The 27,785-nt window shown below is 40.7% G+C and overlaps 1 protein-coding gene across 1 annotated transcript; it reads right to left on the bottom strand.

Annotated features, from left to right (window-relative positions):
- Window positions 1-27,785, bottom strand: mxra5a (matrix-remodelling associated 5a; the record flags this gene model as incomplete). Its single annotated transcript, XM_055167045.1, is given in 8 exon segments — window positions 1-2,605; window positions 8,391-8,711; window positions 11,334-12,249; window positions 15,250-19,470; window positions 24,710-24,887; window positions 24,890-25,108; window positions 26,364-26,493; window positions 27,667-27,785. Coding segments are annotated over 8 exon segments (7,689 nt in total), but the record flags the coding sequence as incomplete, so codon positions are not given.

Raw genomic sequence — 27,785 nt, 5'->3', positions numbered from 1 at the left:
GTCTGGTCCCAATCTCAGCCCTGGTCTGGTCCTGGTCTCAGCCTCGGTCTGGTCCCATTCTCAGTCCTGGTCTTGTCCCGATCTGGTCCTAGTCTCAGTCCCGGTCTCGATCATGGTCTGGTCCTGGTCTCAGTCTCAGTCTGGTTGCGGTCTAAGTCCTGGTCTCAGTCCTGGTCGAGTCCTAATTTAGCTGTAGTTTCGATATTTTTATGATGGTTTTAGTCAAGGTTAGTCTTGGTTTAGTCGTGATCTAGGTTTGGTTCTGATTTAGTCCTCGTCTAAACCCTGATCTAGGTCTGGTTAAATCCTGGTTTAGTCCTGGTTCAGTCCATGTTCAGTCCTATTTTAGCTGTAGTTTCGAATTATTTATGCTGGTTTTACTGGTGGTTAGTTTTGGTTTAGTCCTGGTCTAGGTTTGTTTATGATTTAGTCCTGATTAAGCAAAACCAAAAAAGTTACACAGTGTACCTTTAATTCTTTAAATTTTTACAGTATTTGTTCAGTAGTACTTGAACAAAACTGGCATAAAAGTTGTAACTTGTGTAATTAAAAAGAAAAAAATAAATACAAAATTCTTCAACTCTGTGTCAATTTTATTAAATTTTTTCTAGTTTGTACAAAGATTTAACCAAGCGCAAAAATGTACCTGAAAGTGCATGTCTTTTTCTACTTAACTAGTTTAATTTCTTACAACTTATTAAAGTTTCTACCAATTTGAGAACTTTAAAAAAAACGTTGAGATGTTGTCTGAAAAAAACCCCCACACAAAATAATTTACAAATCGTCTTAGTTGTTAAATATTGTCGGTAAATTCCACCATGTTTAAAAAAACTCAATTAGTGTTAACATTTGTTTTATTCCCAAAAGGCTCTTAGTTCATCGAGTCCATTTTGCATTTGAGAATCCGTTAAAAATTTTCTTCTCGGCACGTCGCGAGTGTCCGTTTTATTTTCGTCTCGTAACAGCAGTCCAGTTACTCGGCGTTGGCAGTTTCTCGGGCAGTTACAGTGAAATTTCCTCTTAGTAAACATTTAAATACGTCGTTTTCGAATCCACCCCGATCGCGTTCCTCGCCGTGCATTTGTAAACGCCGGCGTCTTTTAGCGAAGGGTTTTGGATCACGAGCGAACCCTGCGGCTGGAGGTACTTGTTCCCGAACAGTCGAGGCTGCGCGGTGACGACCAGCCTCGCTTTGTCCGGCGTCTCCCAGGCCACTTCCACTTTGGGAATTCCGGTAGCGGCGCAGTTCAGCTGTATCGCCACGCCGCGTTTCGCATACGTCACCGAATTTGGTCCGTTTGTGATTCGCGGAGGGTACGCTATTACGATAACGGAGACGGACATAACAGAGCTACCGTACTCGTTTGCCGCTCTGCACGCGTACAAACCTCTGTCGTAAACGCTGACTTGCTTTATCGCCAGCGTTCCGTTTTGCAGCACGGAATACCTCCCAGCTTTTTGTGGACGATTCAAAACAACTCCACTCGGTAGCGTCCACGTTAGCCGTAGCGGATCTCCGTTTGTAACGCAATGCAGCATCAGCGTATCGCCGTTCAAAACATTAACTGGTGACTCGTATTTATTCGCGATCACGGGTTTCCTTCCGGGCGTCAACTGTACGAACTGCTCGACTTGGCTAGTGCTGCTACGTCCTAAACATCGGTACGTACCCGCTTCCGCTAACGAAGGGTTGCTAATTATCAACGAGCCATCTGGACGGTGGAAAAACTTCGCCAATCGCGCGCCGCTGAGCAAAGGCGTCCCGTTCGGAAGCACCCACGTTATCTGTTTAACGTTATTCCCGTCAAACGAGCAATTCAGAGTCATCGCGTTGCCGGCGGTCAGCGACACGTCGTCCAGCTGCGTCCCGGAAGCCTGCGTTCTAGCGTCGGCGTCTTTAACGTCGAGGCTAACCGCTAATCTGACCTCGCCGCCTTCGTTTCGCGCGATGCAAGCGAGCTGGCCCGAATCGCTCGTTTTCGCCGATCGGATTTCCAAGCTTCCATTCTGAAAAACGGTAATCCGGTTGCTGTAATACGGAGCGGGGAGGATCACGTTCCCGGGCAGCACCCACATAATTCTGGGATTCGGCGTTCCCGTGGCGACACAATCCAACAAAATCCTATCGTTTTGAAATTTGGAAACTTTAAAATTATTTCCGTCGTTGCTAATGACAGGAGGCGTCACCAAAACTTCGACTTTTACGATCTTGTTGTCTTGTCCGTAACTGTTCCGTGCGACGCAGGTGTAGTCCCCGGCGTCGAAACGTTGAACTCTCTGCACAGTCAGCGTCCCGTTGTTGAAAACTTGATATTTTTCCTCTTTCGAATCGATTATCCGGTTCATCGGCGATATCCAGGTGTACGTAGGGTTCGGGTCACCTTTAGCGTGGCATTGTAAGGTTACGTTTTCGCCGTAGATAACTTGAACCGGCGAAATTTCTGTTTTGTTTTGGATTTGCGGGGAAGACGAGGCAGATTTGACCTTCACATGGATTTTCATTTCGTCTTTTCCGAGCTGGTTTTCGGCGTAGCAGGTGTAGTCGCCCTCCTCCCTCATCCCCACGTCGTTGAAGAAGAGAGTGCCGTTGTCAAACACGACGTACCTAAAAAAAAAAAAAAAAAAAAAAAAGTCAGTCAGTTTTTACTTCTGCTGCTAACATAAAACATATTTAAATCACCATTGTTTTGAAAATTCTATATTCGTATATTCACAAAAAACTATTTATTAACATGTGTACTAAGTTTCATTTTCACTTTTGATGCTCTGGATCAAATCAGGTTTGTGAAGTTGTATGTACACTTCTGTATATTTGTTTTTATCTATTTATGGAGAATTTAAAAATCCTTAAATCTTTCTTGAAATCTTTAAATTATCCACTGTTTTTATTAAATTATCCACATTTTTCTTAAATTATTCACAAATTTTAAATTATCCTCATTTTTTATTAAATTATCCACTGTTTTTATTAAATATCAACATTTTTTTTTATTAAATAATTCACAGTTTTTATTAAATAATTCACTTTAAAAAAAAAAAAAATTATTCACAGATTTTATTTAATTATCAAATTTTTTAAAATTAAATTATTCACAGTTTTTATTAAATTATCCTAATTTTTTTATTTAATTATTCACAGTTTTTATTAAATTATCCCCTTTTTTAAATTAAATTATTCACTGTTTTTATTCAATTATAATTTTTTAAAATTTAATTATTTACTGTTTTTATACAATTATTCACAGTTTTTTTTATTTTTTTTTTTATTAAATTATTCACTGTGTTGAGTTTATAAGCACTTTCTGCAACTTTAAGAGACCAGGGCAGAGTTTAGCTCTGGCAGTAAAGCTAACAACACTTAGCATGCTAACAGCACACTTCCTGATTCTTAAACAACATTCTAGGACAATGCTAACAGCACACTTCCTGATTCTTGGACAATAAAATGCTATCTAATTAGATGCGATAGAGTGTAAACTGACTGAGAGTTTTACGTAAGGGTGAGTTGTTGTACAGTAGTAGGGAGTATTATCTGTTACATAATACAGTTGTAGGGAGTATTATCTGTTACATAATACAGTAGTAGGGAGTATTATCTGTTACATAATACAGTTGTAGGGAGTATTATCTGTTACATAATACAGTAGTAGGGAGTATTATCTGTTACATAATACAGTAGTAGGGAGTATTATCTGTTACATAATACAGTTGTAGGGAGTATTATCTGTTACATAATACAGTAGTAGGGAGTATTATCTGTTACATAATACAGTAGTAGGGAGTATTATCTGTTACATAATACAGTAGTAGGGAGTATTATCTGTTACATAATACAGTTGTAGGGAGTATTATCTGTTACATAATACAGTAGTAGGGAGTATTATCTGTTACATAATACAGTAGTAGGGAGTATTATCTGTTACATAATACAGTTGTAGGGAGTATTATCTGTTACATAATACAGTAGTAGGGAGTATTATCTGTTACATAATACAGTAGTAGGGAGTATTATCTGTTACATAATACAGTTGTAGGGAGTATTATCTGTTACATAATACAGTAGTAGGGAGTATTATCTGTTACATAATACAGTAGTAGGGAGTATTATCTGTTACATAATACAGTTGTAGGGAGTATTATCTGTTACATAATACAGTTGTAGGGAGTATTATCTGTCGCATAAAGCTTGTCTACATTGATAAAGTTAAGTTAAGGCCTTTTCAGAGAACATTTTAGGCGAAAGTGAAAACGTTTCCATCGAGAAAAGCAGGAAATGGAGCGTCTACCGAAAAAGTTACACAGTGCACCTTTAAGTATCTTTAATTAAACTGCCTGAAATGACGGTGTAAACATTGTAAAATAACGTGACAGTGCACAGCGGACGATTCCACCTCAAGAGCGGCTTATACAAGAGACGTTTTACTCAAATACACGGGAAAAAAGAACTCAATGATTAGTGTATCTACTCATGCATTAGCCTTTGTGTACCAAAACTACAGCAACGGGCCAAAGACGGAGATCTCTATTAAACTCCACTTTCTGTATTTGCTTCTCCAAGGTTCCTCTCGTGTCTCTGATGTATGGACTTAATCGGATCAAGAATTTCAAGAGACACTCCGCTCCCTTTATCTAACATGGCCTTACATAACTCGGATTTCTTTTTAGCGATAAAAAGAAAAAAAACCTTAGAAAATAAATGCGAGTGCGGAGAATAAAAGCGCTTTTTGAAAAAAACGTCGACCTTGCGGTGCATTTTCGAAAGGGTTACTTAAGCTTTGATATAATGGATAAATGATGAATTAAACGTATTGTGGGGAGGGTCAAGGATTTCGACGCTAAGTAATGGCAAGAAACAAGAAGGAGGACGGTGAGTGCTACCAGAAAATGTCACAAAAAGTACAGACAAGTTTTGAAATGGAAAAAAAAAAAAAAAAAATCTGACAAGAAAGAAATTTAGTCAATATATCACACAAAAACGGTTAATGGGCCCGTATTACGCTATTTTCTGATCTAATATAGTTTCCTCATCACAAGTTCTTCTCTCAAACTGTTAAAACACTCTCTTCCACCTTGTGATGTCATATGGTAATAATACAGGAAGTGCTCCACTGTGTTTTTAAACTCCACACACCTTCACTAGAATTATTTGGATGATTTCAGCTCTGGAATTGCCAAAGTTAAAGGTTGTATAGAGGATTTTTTAAGGGAAGAGAAATACAGCGACAGTCCTTTTTCAAATGTTGTGCATGTGTGACACCACCTTCCTCCTCCACAGCCTCAGTAGAAACATCTCCTCCTCCCGCCTCTTTACTCTAGAAATCATACTTGTTTACAGCCAGTGCGTGTTCAGAATTACCGTTGAAGTGACCTGTCTAGAAATAATTTAGCGACCGACACGTCAGTTTTTAGATCCTTTGTCTGCTTCATTCGCGCCATCGCTGGACGAGATCTCCAAGAATCACCTCAGTTTGGCTTCGTTTCATTTCCCCTTCTCTTCTTCTCTCAGCGACATCAAAAACTGATTTTCTCTTGCGGCGAACCGGTCGTGGATTCTCGTCCACCATCTCAACAAACTTTGTGAGAACTGTGAGGAACCTACAGTTTAAAAAAGCCTTTAAGAACCGCTGCGTAAACCGCGTAATCCCCGCTCGCCGACGAGTCAGTTACACTAGAAACGTAGGGAGTTTGATTGACAACCTAACAGCCAATAGAAAATGAGGCAGCCTCGTTATTGGCTGATGTTTGTCTGGCCTCAACACGTCCACAGTTGATTGATTTTTATTCTTTTTTTTTTTTGGTCATAATTACAAGGCTGCTGCGTCTCTGTAATGGTATTTTAAACTTTCATTGACAATTTGAAACAAAACAAAATCCTCCATACAACCTTTAAAAGGTAAAAGTTAAAGCTGTGAACTTGAAAACTACTGCTTTATAACATCACAAGGTGGAACAGAGCATTTTGAGTTTTGGAGGTGCAGATAGATGATCATATTTTTTGGACTATAAGCACTTTTTTTCCATGGTTTGGGTTGTCTGGCGAAAATACATGCATCCTCAATTTCGGACTTCCGGTCATGGCGCAATCCACATACTGGGAAGGATCCTCCGATAAAGTGAGCGTCAAACCGTCATGTTTGTTTTCCCAGTGGGATGCGTCTATTGTCAAAGTCGATCTTTTCAAGTCTTTTGAACCATATTGCGTTGGTTTCTGGTTCTGATATGGTCATATTTTAGTTTTGGGATTCGGACATCGAAATTGTGTGGATCCTAACAGCAGAAAACGGCTCAAGAAATGGGCTCCACGTACAAAATGTTGGCTGCAAACTCGGATGATTTTTTAGGCAGCCAAAGATTTCCTTGTTCGTCCTTCCTGTGGATCAATACTGCCCATCGCCTTCACCTTCACTATTTTTTTTCCTCGTAAACTTCCAAAGCCCATTTCTTGAGCCGTTTTCCGCTGTTAGAACATCCAACAACCACACAATTACGATGTCCGAATCCCAAAACTAAAATATGACCAGAAACCAGAATAGAATCGAATAGAACCAGAAACAAAAGCGATATGGTTCAAAAGACTTGAAAAGATCGACTTTGAGAATAGACGCATCCCACTGGGAAAACAAACATGACGGTTTGATGCTCACTTTTTCAGAGGATCCTTCCCAGTATGTATTGCGCGATGAATCCGGAATGCATCTATTTTCAAACTGACAGAGGGCGCTCTAGGCTTGTGTGTCAGTGTTGCTGTGAGCCGACCAAACAGAACAAAATGATGCAGCACCGGGTCAACCTCATACAGGGTCGAAGAAGCCGATACCGACATCACTCACCTGAAGGAAAAAAAACGACCCCCAAACTAAACTTACCAAACAAAAGACGAAAACTTGACAGCCGGTCCCACCAGGTCAAACACAAAAGACCAACAATCATGACCTGCGCCGAGCAACCAAGACAAAAGAGTCCACAAGGCAACGTGGAGGCGTGGAGGGCGGCATATTTATACTACGACCAGCCACGCCACAAAACATACATACATTTAAAAATACACACAATAGGCGAGTTTCAGCTGACGTCATTGTTATTAAAAGCCCGCGTTGCTGCTGGGAAATATTTTGGTCGGAGGCAAGAAACACGGTAGCGTCAAACACAGTGCGTAACCTCGCGTATTTATCCCCGATAATGGTAAATTCCTGCTGCATTATCGGATGCACAAATAGAAGCACGGAAGAAGGAAAATGTCTTTTTCGTATTCTGAGTGAAAAGAACCGCTAACGGTGAATTAAACGGCTTTCAAACATCCGCAGAGCAAACGTAGAAGATCCTAACAAACCGTGGACTCCAACAAGTTCAACAACACATCGAGACTCTTGGAGGTTTTCATCTTTTCTGCTGTGAATGGCCCAGGAGTTTCCACCAAGTCATTGTGGATATCGCCCAAGTGAATATTTGTCCAGGTAGTTGGCGATTCTGACCAGAAATTTGGTTTGGTCCAACTTTTGTCGGGGTTGAAAAGGGTGATTTGTCGTCCGTCGATGCTTATGACCAATTTCCTGGTCAAATGGTCTTGGGTCCTCTGCCGTTAGAGTGGATAAATAACCGGGATCAATACCCTTTACGTGCTTTCTCGCGCCGTCCGTCATGTTGAATTAGTGTTTCTTGCCGCCGACCAAAATAATTCCCAGCATGCAACGCGCGCTTTTGTCAACAATGAAACTCGCCTATAGGACGCACAAAGGGGCACCAGCACGTAACGCATATATTTTTAGGAAAAGCATCAAGTCTTCTCAAGTCACAGTCAAGTCCCAAGTCATTGACCTTCAAGTCGAGTCCCAAGTCTTAGTCCAGTTTATCAAGTTAAGTCTCAAGTCCTAAAAATAGTGACTCAAGTCCAAATCACTGCTTGCTCTGCCTGTAATACAAATATATGAAAGTAATTCTATTAAGCAACTATAGCCGACTTTTAAAAGACATCACAACATTATAGGCCAATATTATTTAAAAAAGATGGACGAATATTGTTAAAATGCAGATTTGTGTTGTAATACAGTGAGTTCTTGGATCTAGTCACGAATAGAAATGATCAGATTCAACATTTGTGAATTTACGTTTTGGATATTTCACGGTAAAGTACAATGTAATCAACAGGAACATCCTCGCATCCTAAAATCTGAAAACACAAACCTGCTTATGAAACATGGAAAGCGAAACAAAAATTGCACCCATTACCATTGTTATTAGACGAAAAAGAGACTCAAAAATGTAAAATTACAGCTCAGAAGAAAGTCATTTTCGAGATAATGCATTCTTTTCACATTGATTACCAGACAGACGGAGAGTGTTTTGAATAATAAAATGAAACGCAAACTAAAAAAAAACAAAAACGATGGTACCTTCTGCTGCGCCCGGCTCTGTCTCGCTGCTTCTCGTGGTTGACCATGGTCCCGTCCGGCAGGGCCCAGCTGATCTCCGGGTTGGGGAGTCCGGACGCCACGCAGTCCACCTTCAGGTCCCCTCCGTAGATCACCTCCTGGCTCGACCGTGGCTTTTTCTGCTCGATTTTCGCCGGTTTCGTCAGAACCTCGACTCCCAGGACCACGTAATCGTCTCCCATCTTGTTTCGGGCCACGCAGAGATACTCGCCGCCGTCTTTGTCAGTGACAGAGTGGACGGTTAAAGAGCCGTTGGCGCGGACTTGGATCCTCGGGTCGAAACTGAAAATAAAAGACAGAGTGAAAAGCAATGATTAATGGTTAAGGTTGCTTTATTTGTACTTGTCGGTAAATTCCTTTTTCAGTTTGAGAGGCTGGTTCCAAGTTTCACATTTAATTTATTTATACTATAGACAAAAAAACACTTTTTTTTCTCATGTATTTTAGGGTGACCATATTTCCATTTGTGAAAACCGTTTGCGTTTCTCCTTTCGCAGGCTCTCTCTCGCCCGTTTCGCAGATTTTTTCTCTCTTTTTTTTTATGTCAATTTAGTTCAGTCCTGGATTAGTCCTCCTCTTCAGTCCTGGAATCAGTCCTAGGTTAGTCCTGGGTTAGTTCTGGTTTAGTCTTAATTCAGTCCATGGTGTAGGCAGCGCAAAAGTTTGATATAATCTCAGGTTAACGGGCGGGGGGTCTCCAAAAATGGACCCGTGCAGGACTCTGCGCTGTTGGGCTCCATTACGGAATAAATTAATCTTCAGATCGTTACATAAAGAAAGAGGAAAACAACAGAAGGACGACAGCAGCAATAAGTTTTAAGAAGGATGTAAAAAGTGTTGTAACTGTCTTGTATGAGAAAAGTGTATAAAGTTTGTGCTGAGGGGTTTTACAGACTTAAAACAGATATAATAATTGTTAAATAAGTTGACTACTTTGCTGATTTCACCTACCGCGGGTTATTTTTTAGAACGTAACCTCCACGATAAACGAGGGAACACTGTACTCTCACTTCGCAACCTGTGCACATGACCTCCTGCTTGTCCCGGGATGGAAAACGGAGAATTTCTTGTACAAGTCACTGTTAAATGCGCATTTGCGTTTCGCCATGTTGCAGACTGACCGACTGTTTGTGTCTCGCTCCTTCTGAGTCACAGACGCTACGAGAGACGCTCAGTTTAATGCCCCCAATGAACGGTAAAAGAAAACCCGGACATTTGCATCACGTTAAAAAAAACCCCGGAAGCCCCAAGACAGGACGCAAAATACAGACATGTCCGGGGAAAAACGGACGTTTGGTCGCCCTAATGTATTTTGTCTTGTATAAGCAGCTCTTGAGGTCAAAATAAGTCCGCTCTGTTCTGTCTGCGTCTAATTATAAAGCGTTATATTGTCCGACAATCAAGAAGTGCACCGTCAGCATGCTAGCTGTCGTTAATTCTTTGGGAGATTTACAGTTTTTAGAAGAAATCTCGAAACTTACGATCCACAAATGTTGAACTTTCTCATTATTTGTTTGGATTTGAAGGGATTTTAACTTAAAAAAAAAAATCACGTTTGTTTAGTTACAGTGACAGAGAAAATGTTGAACTTTGTGCCAGTTTTTGTTTCATGTGGATAGACCCAAAAATTACAGAGATATGAACCATAAACCAGGTAAACAAATCTGCAAACTCCACCACAGAACTCTGACCCGTCTCCAGCTCAGTTTGAACTACAGAGATTCTACTTGTGGCGTGCGGTCAGGCCAATCAAAGCAAGCAGCGGTTGACCAAAAAAATCTAAAATCATCGTGTGTCAAAATTCTTATTAAATAGTTTTGAATTATATCCAAGTAATCACGTTTTCTTCATGAATAGAGCTGTCATATGTAGATCTAGGTTTCTCTGACTCTGTATACTGTCTACTGACATACAATCTCTCAGTAAAATAAATACCGTATTTTTTGGACTATAAGGCGCACTTTAATTTTCTCAAAAATCGACAGTGCGCCTTATAATCCGGTGCGCCTTATTCTGGTTGTGGTGGTTGAACTCGAAAAGATTTTATGTGGTAAATAACCGCGATATCAGCAGCGGTGAAACGTCGGAGCGGCGCCTGCGTAGACCGTTGGGTGATCACGGGCGAAAGGACCGCCGCAGAACTCCACGCTCCACAGGGCAAACTGCAGCTGACGCCCAATGGCATCCAAGTTCTAGTCCAAGATTAGTCCTGGTTTAGACGTGTTTTAGACCTGGTTTAGTCCTGGTTCAGTTCTGGTTCAGCTCTGGTTTAGTACTGGTTCAGTCCTGGTTTAGTCCTGGTTCAGTTCTGGTTTAGTCCTGGTTCAGTTCTGGTTTAGTCCTGGTTGAGCTCTGGTTTAGTCCTGGTTCAGTTCTGGTTTAGTCCTGGTTCAGTCCTGGTTCAGCTCTGGTTTAGTCCTGGTTCAGTTCTGGTTTAGTCCTGGTTCAGCTCTGGTTCAGTTTTAGTTTAGTCCTGGTTTAGATCTGGTTTGGTCCAAGTTCAATCCTCCTGGTTCAGTCCTTGGCTCAGTCCTTGGTTTAGTTGTGGTTTAGTCCTGACTCAGTCCTTGGTTTAGTTCTGGTTTAGTCCTGGTTCAGTCCTTGGCTCAGTCCTTGGTTTAGTCCTGGTTTAGTCCATATACAGCGCAAAAGGTCAGCATCTTTGCAGTTATTTTGATGAGAGTAACTTAAAAGTGCTGCAATAGTCTTTTACATTTATTTTACATTTTAAACACAGTTATATTATAATGTAACGAATTACTTTGAAACAGCAGTAACAAGTCATAAATAAATAACACATTACAGTTTTAAAGTCACTTGCCCAACAGTGCTAGAGACACACATAGTTATTCACATGTTCTTATCTAGACACAATAAATTTCGTATGTTTATTTTTTTTCGTACCTGTATTGTGCATCCACTAGTTTCTTGGACGGCATTCTCCAGATCACTCTTGGCTCTGGATCTCCTTTGGCCACACAGTCCAGCTTCAGCTTCCCTCCGTAAACCACCCGCGTCAACTTCGGCGACGCCATTGTGATGCTAGCTTTAGCCATTAGCATCCTACTCTTCACAAACAAGTTCACCATCCTCTTGCTCGTCCCCATCACGTTACTCGCCAAACACTGATACTTTCCCGCGTTTCCTTGGGTTAAATTTTCGATTATGAGCGTACCATTTGGAAAAACTCTTAAATTTTGTCCGATTAAGTATTGCGACGACGCTAGCTGGATGTTATCTGGCGTAATCCACCGTATCGTTGGTTGGGGCGATCCGCTAGCGGTGCAATCCAAGTAGACGGCGCCGTTTTCGCTTGCGGTGACGTTTTCAATCGGCGTTTGCTGAAAAATCGGCGGCAAAGACGAAACATACAGCCTTATCGAAACCGTGTCCGCTCCCGACGTACTGCTACCCACGCATTTGTAAATCCCTCGGTCGGAAAAAACAGCTTGGACAATTCGCAGAGTACCGTTTTGTAAAATGCTGACGCGGTTTGAAGCTAGTCCGAAAGGCGTAGCAGCCATTTGGGCGTGGTTCGGGAGCACCCATGTCACTCTAGGTTTAGGGTGTCCTTCAACTTGGCAGTCTAAATCAACGCTGGATCCTAAGTTCACAGAGATGTCGCGGTGTCGAGGTTGGAGGATTTTCGGGTGTTGGGAAAGCACCACGAGGTTGGTGAGCATCTCGTCGGAGCCGTACTGGTTCTGAACGGTGCAGAGATATTCTCCGCCGTCCACTGGTTGGATGTTTCGGATGATGAGAGTCCCGTTTTTGTGCACTTCGTATCGTTGCAGTTTGGTGTTCTGAGGGATACTCGTACCTGAAAAAAAGAAAGAAAAAATACTTTAACTTTCGTAATATTATTTACCAGAAACTTAACACAATCCAGAGAAAAACAGACTTATATACTGTACATATGCGATTAATCTAAAAGTCCTATATAAAGTAAAAATTGACTCTTGTGAGCTTCAAGTCGTGTTATAATGTTGTTACCTCCTCAAAAACAGACCTGGAGTTGTGTTTTATTTCATTCACACATATTTGAGTAACACTTAATTTAGAGCAGGGGTCACCAACACGGCGCTCGCGGGCACCAGGTCGCTTCAAATACTACATGAGTCGCCCGCAGGCCGGTTGTAAAAATAGCACAACTCATTAGTGCGCTACATCTAAAATGTCATTTTATTCTGTTGCTATTCTTTTTTTAATCTCCCTTGCATTTATTTAGATTTAAAATAATGAGAACTTTGCACATCAGTTACTTGAGACGGGTGCGTTGGAGGAGAGGGAGCAGCCCAAGAACATAGAGAATATTCCCGCACACTGCCTTACTTGCAAATTGTGAGATTTATCAGGCATTTATCAAGCAAACAGGCTGCCTGTTGAAGGCCTAGTGCCGAAACGTTGCACGGTTTGTCCTAATAAATCTCACAATTTGCAAATGAGACGGTGTGCGGGATTTTCCTTTATATTTATTTAGATTTAAAAATGACAGTATCTTAAAAATATGTTCATTATACATGAAGTTTAGATAAGAGATTTAGATGAGCTGTTTTTTTTTTTTGTTTTTTTTTCAGCACTTACAGTTTATGCAAATGAGCCATGTGGTTTTAGTTTTGTTTCTCTAAAACGTAAACAAATGTGTCAAAGCTGAATTAAACACATTATAATCTCCAACAGGCTGATGTGGCTCTATAGTGGTTTTGGTTTTTATGTTGTAAAGTTGAGTAAAGATTTTAATATAAGAATCTGCTGCAGTGTAGAATTTGTACAATAGTGTTTGGAAACGTGGATCTGTGAAGTGGAGTGAGATTCCTCATACGGCTTTTTACCACTGGTTCGGAATCTTGTGAGTTTCCTCTGCTAAAAGAGCTCATGGTTGTTTGTATTTTTCCTGATTCATCCAAAACCAGTGATTTGTCCCAGTTTGAGAGAAGAAATGTCCCAGGTGTCCCTATTTCTGACCAATCTGATCCCTGCAAAAAGTAAAAAGAGGCATAAATTGCCCCCTGTTTAAGTAAAATACAGAAAAGCTGCTTAAAACGACCAAAGCACAAAGAAACTGACTGTACTGACTCACATGTTTGTCATGAATGAGCCAGATGTATTTTTATATTTTAAGTACAAATAGTCTTTTTCCACTGGCAGATCATTTTACTTGTCAAGTGAAATTTACTCAAATCATGATAAAACTTTCTTAATTCAATTCATCTTAACTTGACTTTTTTGCAGTGTGCTCCTTTTACTTTAAATGTATTAGAGATCGGCAAATCCAGGGCTGAAATAATCCACACGATTTTAGTGATTCAAGGAAATTGAAACATATTGCACCTTTTGCCATAGCGATGCAGAATCCATCCCCCATCTCTTTTATTACTGTAAATACTCAAAGGAACTCTGGTCAAATTTAGAAACACGTATTCTGGAAAAAACATCTGTCAGAATTCATTTGGACTGCTCAAGCATAATAACCCACTTCCACTTTCTTTAAACAGTATAAAACTGAATATTTAGTAAACCCGTTCGTTCTGTTGGGAAAATTTCATATCCGTAAATCCAAATTCTCTAGTTCCAGTTTCAAAATCATTATCCTAGACATCAAGAACTATCTTCAAACCCTAAAAATTTTTTTCTATCAAAACACTCAAATTTTTAACCACTTCCTCAGTTTCTTGTATTGATTTCTTTGTACACATTATCTGCCTCGGTTTAAGTTTACATACATGTCAATTTTGTTTTTGTTTTGTTTTGGCTTTAAATTATGAGTTTAAAGTCACAGTGAACCCATGACATTACCCCATGACATCACAAGGTGGAACAGAGACCCCGTTTACACTGAAACGAATCTGCATCCACACACACGTCTGCAAGTCTTCCCTAGCCACACAGCTTTGAGCATATTTGTTTACGTTTTACAGAAACAAAACTTAAAACCACATGGCTCATTTGCATAAAAGCTTCTGTTCAGACTCAGTGGAATATGAGTGTTCTTTCTGTGACAGAGGGGTGTTCTGCTGATGGTGAGTCTGTTCTGTGTTTCTGTCGCGTTGGAGATGGTTCATGTTAAACTTTTCAGAGATTCTACGTCTGCAGGTCGTACACACAGACCGTAATATATGAATATTTTCTAGCCTCTTAGCGTTTTGGCAGTGAATTACCTACTTTGCGGTACACAGAACTACATCAGCGTATCAGCGTTTTCAGGTGTCCACACGGTGCCGGATCAGATCTGTACTCAGATGAATTCGTGGGAGCTGGCGGCACCAGATCGTTCCGTCTCTGGAGCCGTATTAATGTGGACGAACACTGCGTCCACAATGAAAACAACTCGAATACAAACTAGTGTGGATGGGGCTAGAGTGTTTTCCATTTGAGAGAAGAAACCTAAAGTCTAAATCTGTAGGTTTGTGCGTTAAACATGTGTGAATGAAACAAAACACAACTCCAGGTCTGTTTGTGATGAGGAAACTACATTAAAACATAAATCAGAAAATAGCGTAATATGGACCCTTTAAGAAACATACACATTTATATTGTTTATCATTTCAGTGCAAATATTTAAAATAATTACATTAACTTTAAAACACTCTTGCACTGCCTCTTATCGCATTCAGTTAAAATATGTTCACCGAAAAAAAAAAAAATCTCTCGTAAATTCTCTCTCTGCATCTGTTCAGTGCCATGCCATCTTCCCACAACATCACTTCCAATCTATTACAAAAATGTCTTGACTCTGCCACAATTCGCCAAGGCTAAGCTGCGAAAACGCCGGCTGTTAAACGCTAAATTACGAGCTAGCTGCACTCTGACTCATACGTACCGGTTGAAACTTTAGTCCAGGACAGGAAAGGTTTGGGTTCTCCGTTGGCAGCGCAGGGAAGTATGGCATCTGTTTCCGCTTTTACGCTCATAATTTGGAAATTACCCTTGGTTATCCTTGGCTTCCCCCTCGGATAAGTGGCTAAGGCGGGTGGCTTTGACGTCGTGCTAGCTCGCGGCGCTTCTTCTGTCCACAATTTAGCCCGGAATGGGGTAAACGTCGGGGCAGGGGTGGTCTCCGAGTTGATTGTAGGTACGCTCCGATTTAAGCTAATAAATTGGTTCATTCTGTGGTCGGGCGACTGGGTTACGGGATCCGAAAGCGCTGATTTAGCTCGAGTTGGTCGCTGGGTGGCATCCGTTGTAGGTGCGACAGACGTTGTTAGCGATTTAGCTTGAGTACTTTGGTCTAGTTTAGGGCTAACGCTAACGCTAACCGCTTGTTGGGTGGTATTTATTGCGAGTCTTGGAACTAAAGATGAATTTTGTACAGAAATACGAGAAGAATTTGTTGGTTTAGCTGCAATAATTTCATCTTCTTTTACGATTTTCGAACTAGTTGTGACGCTAGGAACTTTACGCGTTGTGTAAGTTAGCATAGTTGGCGTTATTGTCGATTTTAAAACAGGATTCGGGGAAGACATTAGCGTATTTGTTTCGTTGTCTTGTTTTTTATCGTCATTTCTTGGGCTAACTTTAGTCGTTGGCGCTTGTTTTGTTGTTACATTAAAAAACGAAGACGGGATTGTTGTTTTAGCATTTTTAGTGCTAACGCTAACACTAGGAGGAGGCAGAGTAGATGCCGCTATTGTCGTTTTAGCGTTAGTAATTTGCAAAGACATAGAAGTGGTTGGACTAGGCTGGTCTTGACTGACATTTAAAATAACGGGAATACTAGTAGCTTGCTTGTTAGCATTTTGGGATAAAATGACTTGCGTTTTTTGATCTTTATTGAAATTTTCGGGGCTTTTGCTAATGTCTGTCGCGTGTTTAGTCGTATCTGTTAATAGATGAGTCGTTAAAGTTGTTTTTGGTGGGAGTATATTAGAATAGGTTACTGATTCGGTTTGTTTACGGGGCGTTTTTGTGCTGCTGCTAACGGTAATAGCTTGTTTGGTGGTACTTTTTAACTTAGCTTCAGCGGCGGCCATTTTGGTAAGGTCGTAATTTAAAGTAGTCGCCATTAAAGCCGTTGTAGACGCCGTTACACTTGCGTTTTCAGCATTATCCAGTCTATTATCTTGAATCAAAGCCTCGGAGGAGTTTTCTGGCCTTTTCGTAACTGCTTGTATTTCAAAATCGATGCGTGTTGTGGCCAGTAAAGCACCTGTATCTCCGAAATGGTGCATCTCCTCCGCTTTATGCTCCGTTAAGGAAGCCAACGAAGAAGAACGCCTCGGTAACTGCTCCCCGGTCCCATTCACAAGATGTTTCTGTCCCCTGGGGCCCGTATATCTTTGGCGCGATTGAATTAACTTCCTCTTTGCGTGTCTAAGCTTCTCGGAGGGCCTTTCTGTTAGAGCGTTTTCCATCGGCGGCCGGGATACGGGTTTAACAGGTGGCAGTGGCTCGTGGCTCGTAAATGTTCGCGCAGGTTTTGACGGGACCGTGTCCAGTCTCGTCTCTGGGAAAGCAGTCGGGCTCGAACCTTGTACTACATTGTTATCATTTATCTTTGTTTTCGTGTTGCTTTCTGTTAGTTTCTGGCTCCCGCTGCTTGCCGTAGACTCATTTTCTCGTGGTACAGTTGGCTCCAAACTCTCAGGAACTTCTATTTCTAGCTCTGTAGGCATGACGCTGACTTGGCCAACCTTTTCATCAGTTATAACATTATTTTTAGTATGTTTGTTTATCTTATTTTTATGCCTGTTTGGATTCTTTTTACGATTTCCATTGCGTCTTCTCGTCGGTTGAAGTGTGCTGCTTGTTGGCTTTTTCCATATTTGCGCGGTTGTCGGGGAAACTAAATCAATAATGGCTTCAATTTGTAACAGTCCCACATCTTTTGGCTCTTGTGGTATTATTTCATCCTCCCTTTTTGATGTAACTGGGTCAACCGTTGGAAGCACTTGCCCCGTTTTAACCTTTCTGTGGAATTTGGAAATTTTACTTTTATTCCTGCGATTTCCTTTCGCTTTAGCTCTTCTGGGATCAGCTGCTCTGCCTCCTTTGACTTCACTGTCCTCATGGTGGGAATAAGTTGCGCTCTTGCCTGGAGTGTTTAGGACTTCCTGCCAAAATTTGACAACTTGAAATGGCCGAGAAGTGGTTTGTGGGAGGAAAAACACATTGCTAGAAGTAGTCGCTTGCAAATTGGGGAAATTTGGTGATGTCATGGGCTTTAGGGTTGTTGTATGCGAGCCGTATGCGTTTTCTCGTGTAGGCATAGTCGTCGTCGTTAATTCGTGGGGAGCTTTTTCACTCAAAGTCACTCCGTCTGACGATCCTTCGATAGTTTCATGGGATAAAGTTGTTAAAAATTGGGTTGTGTATTGTTGGGAGGTTGTCTCTTTTTGCAGCGAAGTTGTCAACTCTTGAAACGGCGTTGTGATTTTTGGCGTCGTTGCGATTACCGGCGAAACCGTAGTCGCAAACTGCCCGTTCTTGATGCGAATCTTTGCCAAAATGTCCGCCCATCTCTCCGGGTTTATCTTCGTTTTTGACATGTTCATTCTTCTGCGGCTATCTAAAATATTCCTTCCGTTTTGCGGGTTTTGCGAAGCCGGTTTTCGCATTATGATGGGAGGTCTGCGCCACGGAGTTCTGGAGGACGGAGGCGTGCCGTTTCGAACCGGGACTACTTTGCGTACAGGCTTCGAATCCGTAGCGTCCTCAGTTTCGCCAGATCCTTCGTCTAAATCTGGAATCGGAACTTTAATTTTTGTGTTTACCCCAGACGCAGATTGTGGTCTTAACGGAAATCTTCGTATAGGCTTAACCATCCCCGGACGTTTATTCACGGTGACTTTCGACGTTTTCGTGTCCACGCCGTATTGATTCAAAACTACACATTTGTAAACTCCGCTGTCGGGAGGCAAACTTTGCGCGATATGAAGCGTTCCATTGGGAAAAACTAAAACTCGTGATGTGTTCGATTTAAAACTTATGATATTTCCGTTCGGGATAATCCAGTTGACTTCCGGATCCGGTGAACCAAAAGCGTTGCAATCGAGATTTAACGAATTTCCAGCTAACAACTCAATAGACGGTGAAGCTTCGTCGTCTCCTGGTTGCGGGTTGGACGGATCTTGTATGCTGACGTAAACTGGTAAAATCGCAATGTCTTCATCGACTTTAGCAACGCAATAATAGTTCCCGCCGTCTTTATGCTCGGCCGTTTTGATTTCAAGCTTCCCGTCTGCGGAAATGGACAGTCTTTCATCGGAATTATCACTCGGAGCTACTAACTTTTTCCCGTCCGGTAGAATCCACGTTATGACCGGCTCACCCGAACTCTGAACGTGACATTGCAAGTCAAAACTTTTGCCTAAAATCGCCGTTTTAAAACTGGAATTCGATTCTTCGATCGTAACCCACGTTCTGACTTCTCTTCGAATCATTTCCGTTTCCAGATTTTGCGATAGTTGCGTCGTAAAACTTAGCTTAACTCTTTTTCCGGACGATCCTTGCCGGTTTAGCTGTAAATCCGCGTACGACTGCATCAGCCAAGACGGTAGCGCCATAACGTTTGCTTTGACTCCCGTGTAATACAGCGCATCCTTATCCGAATCCTGCTTGTAAACGTACGTCGGGTATGGATTTTTCTTGAGCATAATCCCTCTTTTTAAATGCGCCGGGACGCTTGTGTAATACGCGATCAACCTCCATAAACGTTCGTATTTTTCTCTGTCAACGTCGCAATCCAAATCGAGCGAAAGTGTGATGTTGCTCGCCATTTTTGCGTCGTCGATTTGCTCAAAGCTGATTTTGCCGCCGTCCTTCGGTTCGCCGACGCCGCACTCGAGCTCCACCTCGTTGCCGTGTTCGTCGGATAATCCAAGAGAGATATTTCCGAACGGTTGCTTGAAATCGTCCAGAAACGTGAATTCGTGGTTGGTTTCTTCGGGTTTCGAGTGCTGATCTTTGGAGTTGATGACGGGGCCGCTGCAGATCATGTTGTCCAGAGCCTGAAGAGGTTTCTGGTGGAGATTTCGTGGAGAAGAGCAGATCGGACAAAGTTGACCTCCAGGTAAAGCTCGGTCCTTTTTACACTTCAATACACCTGTAAGAAATAAAAAAACAGACAAATATAATCTTACCAAGAGTGAGTTTGCTGTTAAAGTAGCACTATGTAACTTTTGAGTTTGCACCTTTAACAATTTGGCCTGAACAAAAAAACAAAACAAAAAAAACATGACAGACAAGGGTTCAGACATGGGTTAGTCCTGGTTTAAGTCTGGTTTAGATTTGTGTTAGACCTTAGTAAATCTGGGTTTAGTCCAGGTTTTGTCTTGGTTCAGAATTGTGTTCAGACCTGGGTTTAGTCCTGGTTTAGTCCGGTTTGTTAGACCTTGTTTGGATCTGGGTTTAGTCATGGTTTAGATCAGATTCAGACCTGGGTTTAAGCAGGAATTAGTCCTGGTTTAGGTCTGATTTCAATTTCGGTTAGACCTTGATTGGATCTGGGTTCAGACATGGTTTAGTCCTGGTTTAGATCGGTTCAGACATTCAGACATGGTTAGTCATGGTTAGGTCTTTGTGTTAGACCTAGTTAAATCTGGGTTTAGTCCTGGTTTTGTCTTGGTTTAGATCTGTGTTCATACCTGGGTTCTGACCTGTGTTCTGACCTGGGTTCAGACCTGGGTTTAGACCTGGGTTTAGACCTGGGGTTTAGACATGGGATTAGTCCTGGTTTAGTCCGGTTTTAGATTTGTGTTAGACCTTGTTTGGATCTGGGTTTAGTCATGGTTTAGATTGGATCTGAGATTCAGACCTGGGTTTAGGCAGGAATTAGTCCTGGTTTAGGTCTGATTTCAATTTCGGTTAGACCTTGATTGGATCTGGGTTCAGACATGGTTTAGTCCTGGTTTAGATCTAGGTTCAGACATGGGTTAGTACTGGTTTAGATCTGTGTTAGACCTTAGTTAAATCTGGGTTTAGTCCTGGTTTTGTCTTGGTTTAGATCTGTGTTCTGACCTGGGTTCAGACCTGGGTTTAGACATGGATTAGTCCTGGTTTAGTCTCGGTTTTGATTTGTGTTAGACCTTAGTAAAATCTGGGTTTAGTCCTGGTTTAGCCCTGGTTTAGATTTGTGTTAGACCTTGTTTGGATCTGGGTTTAGTCATGGTTTAGATCAGATTCAGACCTGGGTTTAGGCAGGAATTAGTCCTGGTTTAGGTCTGATTTCAATTTCGGTTAGACCTTGATTGGATCTGGGTTCAGACATGGTTTAGTCCTGGTTTAGATCTCGGTTCAGACATGGAATCAGACATGGGTTAGTCATGGTTTAGGTCTGGTTTAGATTTGTGTTAGACCTTAGTTAAATCTGGGTTTAGTCCTGGTTTTGTCTTGGTTTAGATCTGTGTTCTGACCTGGGTTTAGGCCATGGGTTTAGACCTGGGGTTAGACATGGATTAGTCCTGGTTTAGTCTCGGTTTAGATTTGTGTTAGACCTTGTTTGGATCTGGGTTTAGTCATGGTTTAGATTGGAGTTCTGACCTGGATTCAGACCTGGGTTTAGGCAGGAATTAGTCCTGGTTTAGGTCTGATTTCAATTTCGGTTAGACCTTGATTGGATCTGGGTTCAGACATGGTTTAGTCCTGGTTTAGTTCTGGTTCAGATTGGTTAGTACTGGTTTAGATTTGTGTTAGACCTTAGTTAAATCTGGGTTTAGTCCTGGTTTTGTCTTGGTTTAGATCTGTGTTCAGACCTGGGTTTAGTCCTGGTTTAGTCTCGGTTTAGATCTGTGTTAGACCTTGTTTGGATCTGGGTTTAGATTGGAGTTCTGACCTGGATTCAGACCTGGGTTCAGACCTGGATTAGTCCTGGTTTAGGTCTGATTTTGATTTCGGTTAGACCTTGGTTGGATCTGGGTTTAGTCTTGGTTTTGTCTTGCATTAGATCTGTGTTCAATTTATGCTTTTTATCCATTTTTCAATATCTATAAATTCATACCAAACATTAAATTATTATTATGTGCATGTAACGGCCTAGAATAAAAAAAAAAAAAAAAAAAAAAGCAGTATCAACATTTTTTCATTTTTACAAGAATAAATTAAACGGGACTTGGTTTACAGGACTAAACCCGGAGAGTCAGCGTTTTGGTTTTCTGCTGTGACTTTATTAAAATCCAGGCTCAAATCTGCTCTGTTTATCTGTGCAAATAACTGAAGGGTTTTTTATTTTGCTCTCTCCTCTTTTAATGTTAATTTTATAATGATTATTTATGTTTTGATTCGGTTGTGTATTTCTTTTTCTGTAAAGCACTTTGAATTACTTTGTACAAATAAACTCGCTTCGCCGGACTCACTGCAGTTTATTGGATTGTAAAATCTGGACAAACATTTGTTTTCAGTTATATAATACATTTTATACTTTTGGTTTTTGGAGAATTGGCAAGAAAATTTTATTCCTGTTTGGTCTAAACAATCCATACGCTTTAAATTAAGTTTACAGCCGCACTGCGTAACTTTTTGGTGTAGGGTTTCCTAACTGTGTGTCTCCATGGAGATTACTTTGCCTTAAACGTAAAGGGGCACTGTGTAAAGATAATACTCCCTACAACTACACGACAACTCACTCTTATGTCACAGATAATACTCCCTACAACTATACGACAACTCACTCTTATGTCACAGATAATACTCCCTACAACTGTATAACTCACTCTTATGTAACAGATAATACTCCCTACAACTGTACAACAACTCACCTTATGTAACAGATAAATACAACTGTACTCACCTACAACAACTAATACTCCTTATGTAACAGATAATACTCCCTACAACTGAACTCTTATGTAACAGATAATACTCCTACAACTGTACAACTCACTCTTATGTAACAGATAATACTCCCTACAACTGTACAACAATGTAACAGATAATACTCCCTACAACAACTCACCTTATGTAACAGATAATACTCCCTACAACTGTACAACAACTCACCTTATGTAACAGATAATACTCCCTACAACTGTACAACAACTCACCCTTATGTAACAGATAATACTCCCTACAACTGTACAACAACTCACCTTATGTAACAGATAATACTCCCTACAACTGTACAACAACTCACCTTATGTAACAGATAATACTCCCTACAACTGTACAACTCACCTTATGTAACAGATAATACTCCCTACAACTGTACAACAACTCACCCTTATGTAACAGATAATACTCCCTACAACTGTACAACTCACCTTATGTAACAGATAATACTCCCTACAACTGTACAACAACTCACCTTTATGTAACAGATAATACTCCCTACAACTGTACAACTCACCCTTATGTAACAGATAATACTCCCTACAACTGTACAACTCACTCCTTATGTAACAGATAATACTCCCTACAACTGTACAACTCACCCTTATGTAACAGATAATACTCCCTATAATTTATTATTACCATTTATATTTTCACTCTTTGTTATTATATTATATTATGAGGTGTGAGCGTCTGCGTCCAAATAATTTCCCGTGTGGATCAATAAAGTTTATTTAAGTCTAAGTCTAAGTAACTTTACTGGTGGAAGGTCGTCTAATCGTCTCCATGGAGATGCTATAGCTGAAATGTCCCATAGTATGGCATTAAACATCTGTCTCAATGGAGTCAAGCAGGTGATGCTACTAGGCCCAGTTACAGGTCAGATCTGCGGATAAGTGACTCTGCTCTCACTAACAATTCTTGTTTTTTAACAAATTAAAATGTACCATATTTTTCGGACTATAACTTGAACTTTTTTTCATGGTTTGTGCTGTTGCCACGTATATATTAAAATGTTGACACTGACAGCCACGAGAGGGCGCTCTAGTCTTGTGTACTGCTGTACCACTGTCACTTCGCTCTACTGCGCCTGTCGACTGCAGACGAAAGAGAAAGAGCCTCTGTCCTGTGCCTCAGAAGTGACACCGAGGATGAAGAATTGAATGGATTTAGTGATTTGGAGTGAGATGGAGAGTTTGTTAAACTTGTTCTGTTGTTTATGTTATAGTTTATCTGAAGAACTGTTCATATGTGACGTTAACAGTCTGTTGTTCTCTCTTCTGTTGTTTTTACTACAACTTGACTTTCACCAGGAAATGTCGGCTCCTGGTCTCTGATTTTATAAAATACATTTCCCCCCAAACTATGACTTATATATGTTGTGTTATGTTTTTCTTCTTCATTACGGATTTTTTGGCTGGTGTGACTTATACTCCAGAGCGACTTATAGTCCGAAAAATACAGCAATTGAATAAATGTAAGTTATACAAGTTTAATGCAGTACTAAGGAACATTCCACAGGGTTCCCACGGTCATGGAAATCCTGGAAAAGTTATGGAAGTTGAAAATGTCATTCTCTAGGCCTAGAAAAGTCATGGAATTTTGTAAATTCAATGAAAGTTTTATGGAATTTTAGTATCTCTTTCACGCAACTACATCGTTCTGTTAAGTTCTCATGAGTCTATTTTGATTATTTCTGAACGTCTGCACATTTTTGTTTCAAAGAGACGACAATAAATGCACCGACACGATTTTGAAAGTTAAAAAACGATAATATCAAACCATAAGGTGAGTGGAAAGAGTTCACATGTCATATTTAGCCCTAAAAGTCTGATCAATTCTACACATTTAGATGTTGTAAAGTCATGGAAAATTCACTTTAGGTCATGAAAAAGTCAAGTTTGGAAATTCTGTCATTGAAAAAGAGTGGGAGCCCTGATCAAAAAGCATTATGGAGACAAGAAAAGCTCCGTAGTGAACCTTTAATTACTGTTATTGTACACAACGACAAGGCTACAACCACGAAAAAATTAGGGGTGTGCAAAAATATAGAAATATCGATATATCGTATCGTTTAATGTGATGATACAGTATCGATATTGTGGGCTGCTGTATCGATATATCGCCATTGGTATTTTTTGGTATATTTTATAAAATAATTTTGTTACAGCGCTACAGTTTTGTTGCTTGTTTAGCGGAAGGAAACTTGTTTATGAGCTGCATTTCACATTTTCACTGTTTTTGATGATTAAAATGTTCGTGTTTCATATGAACTTTGCACAAGAAGCGGTTTAACAAAGACTTTTAGTATCACAGACATGATTTAATTTTTTATTGAACTGTATCGAATCGATTTGAAATATATCGTATCGAACCGAAAGTGCGCTGTATCGTGGTATGTATCGTAACGTGGCCTGTGTATCGAGGGATGTATCGTATCGGCGACTTCTTAATGATACCCAAGCCCTAGAAAATATATTGGTAAGTTTATTTTCACGTGAATTTTTTTAGACCCTCACCTGGAGCCGTCTGGACCCATGTGTGGATCCACCTCATGTTGCAGTCGCAGACCCAGGGGTTCCCGTGGAGAAACAGGTTCTCCAGCTGCGGCATCGTCTCCAGCACCTGCCCGGGCACCGCGCTCAGGCTGTTGTTGGACAGGTACAGGTGCTTCAGCGTCGACAGGTGGAAGCGGTCCAGGAGCCCAGGAGCGTGAACGTGGTGAAGGTGGACGGGTGCAGGCGTTTCAGGCGGTTTCCTTCCAGCTGTAGAAGTTTTAAGTTCGTGAGTCCGTGGAACGTGTCCGGGTCCAGGGACTCGAGGCCGTTGTGGTCCAGGTGGAGTCGGGTCAAAGACCAGAGACCCACGAACGTGTGACGGCTCACCTCACGAAGTTTATTATAACTCAACTTCAACATCTGCACAGAAGAAGAGGAAGAGTCATTAGTCCTGGTTTAGTCCTGGTTTAGTCCTGTCTTAGATCTAGTTTAGTCCTGGTTTAGTCATGTTTTAGATCTGGATACGGATATGGGCTCAGACATGGGTTAGTCCTGGTTTAGATTTAGTTTTGTACTGGTTAAATCCTGGTTTAGATCTGATTTAGTCCCGGATTAGACCTGGTTTAGATTTGGGTTAGACCTCAGTTGGATCTGGATTTAGACCTGGTTTAGTCCTGGATTAGTCCTGGTTTAGTCCTTGTTCAGATTTGGTTTAGTCCTGGTTTTGTCTTGGTTTAGTCCTGGTTTTGTCTTGGTTTAGTTCTGTGTTCAGACCTGGTTTAGTCCTGGTTTAGTCCTAGTTTAGTCCTTGCTTAGACCTGGTTTAGTCCTGGTTTAGTCCTGGTTTAGTTCTGTGTTCAGACCTGGTTTAGTCCTGGTTTAGTCCTAGTTTAGTCCTTGCTTAGACCTGGTTTAGTCCTGGTTTTGTTCTGGTTTAGTCCTAGTTTAGTTTTGGTTTAGACCTTGGATTAAGACCTGATTTAAACCTTGTTTATTCCTGGTTTAGATCTGGGTTCAGACCTGGGTTAGACCTAGTTTAGATTTGTGTTAGACCTTGACTGGATCTGGGTTTAGTCCTGGTTTAGTTGTTGTTCAGACCTGGTTTAGTCCTAGTTTAGTCCTGGTTTAGACTTATATTGCTCACAGGCTCCTGAAAATCCACTGTTTAAATCCATTTTATATTTTTTCTTTTAATTTTCAGACTTTTTTGTCAGTGTTTGCTCATGTTTACACAGTGTCACCATGGCAACTGCTGAAAATTCTACCATAACATCACCCCAAAGCTCAAACTCAATATCTATAAATTTAAACCAAACATTTAATAATTATGTGGATGTAATTTTGACTTTTTTTTATTGTATTTGTTCTCTACTCTGTTTTATCTTTTCTTAGTTTGAAAATGTTGTATTTGCTGAAAAAAGTTAATTTAGTTTTAGTTTTCGGTGTAATATAATAATTCTCTTTAATCCTCTTGAATAATGTGGGAAGTGAAAGTCAAATAAATACAACAGGAACTTTTACAAAATTAAAAATTGAAAATGTAATTACTTTCTTGTTTGGCTTCTTCTTGTATTTTTCTGATTGCTTTTGAGTTACTGAGAATAAAAAATGACTCCAGTGACTAAATAAAATAAACAGTGCGCGGGTTTTAGTGTTTTTCCTTCTCGGTTTTTACCTGCAGAGCTGAGAGGTCCTTGAACGCACCGTCAGGAAGGGAGTGCAGGTCATTCCCGTGGACCAGAAGTAACTCAAGTCGGGTCAGACCTGAGAGAGATTTCTCTGAGAGGCTGCTGATGCTGTTAAACCTGAGACAAGAAAGACCTGGTTTAGATCTGGTTTAGACCTGGTTTAGACCTGGTTTAGACCTGGTTTAGACCTGGTTTAGATCTGGGTTAAAGCGTTGGTTTAGATCTGGGTTAGTCCAGGTTTGTGGTCCAGACCTAAGTTAGTTCTGGTTCAGACTAGGACAAAACTACTACTACTACTACTACTACTACTACTACTACTACTACTACTACTACTACTACTACTGTACTACTACTACTACTGTCACTACTACTACTACTACTACTACTACTACTACTACTACTACTACTACTGTCAGTACTACTACTACTACTACTACTACTACTACTACTACTACTACTACTAACTACTGTACAATGCTGCTACTACTACTACTACTACTACTACTACTACTACTACTACTACTACTACTACTACTGTACTACTGTACTACTACTACTTGCTACTACTACTGTACAACTACTACTACTGTCAATACTACTACTACTACTACTACTACTACTACTACTACTACTACTACTACTACTACTACTACTACTGTACTACTACTACTACTACTACTACTACTACTACTACTACTACTACTGTACTACTACTACTACTACTACTACTACTGTACTACTACTACTACTACTACTACTACTACTACTGTACTACTACTACTAACTACTACTACTACTACTACTACTACTACTACTACTACTACTACTACTACTACTACTGTCACTACTACTACTGTCACTACTACAAGTACTACTACTACTGCTACTACTAATACTCCTTCTCCTACTACTACTGCTACTACTACTACTACTACTGTCAATACTACTACTACTACTACTACTGTCAATACTACTACTACTACTACTGTCACTACTACAAGTACTACTACTACTACTACTACTGTCAATACTACTACTACTACTACTGTCACTACTACAAGTACTACTACTACTACTACTACTACTGTTAATACTACTACTACTAATACTCCTTCTCCTACTACTACTGCTACTACTATTACTACAGCTACTATTACTACTACTCCTACCACTACTCTTACTCCTACTACTTCTGTTCCTGCTACTACTACTACCATCAGTACTATTAGCACTACTATTACTACTTCTGTCACTACTACCACTACTCCCTCCTCCTCCTCGTTGTTTTACCCGAGGTTGATCCTCTCGACGTGGGGCTGGATGTTGTGGGGCACAGACACCAGGGATCTGAAGGTGCAGTGGAGCTCTGTGGGCTGGGGACAGGCACAAGAGCGAGGACAGGGGGCGGC

This window comes from Boleophthalmus pectinirostris, unplaced genomic scaffold, assembly GCF_026225935.1.
Source record: "Boleophthalmus pectinirostris isolate CB_2022bp ecotype Guang Dong unplaced genomic scaffold, ASM2622593v1 HiC_scaffold_11, whole genome shotgun sequence".
Taxonomy (NCBI): domain Eukaryota; kingdom Metazoa; phylum Chordata; class Actinopteri; order Gobiiformes; family Gobiidae; genus Boleophthalmus; species Boleophthalmus pectinirostris.
This window is presented reverse-complemented; position numbering and strand designations above follow the sequence as displayed.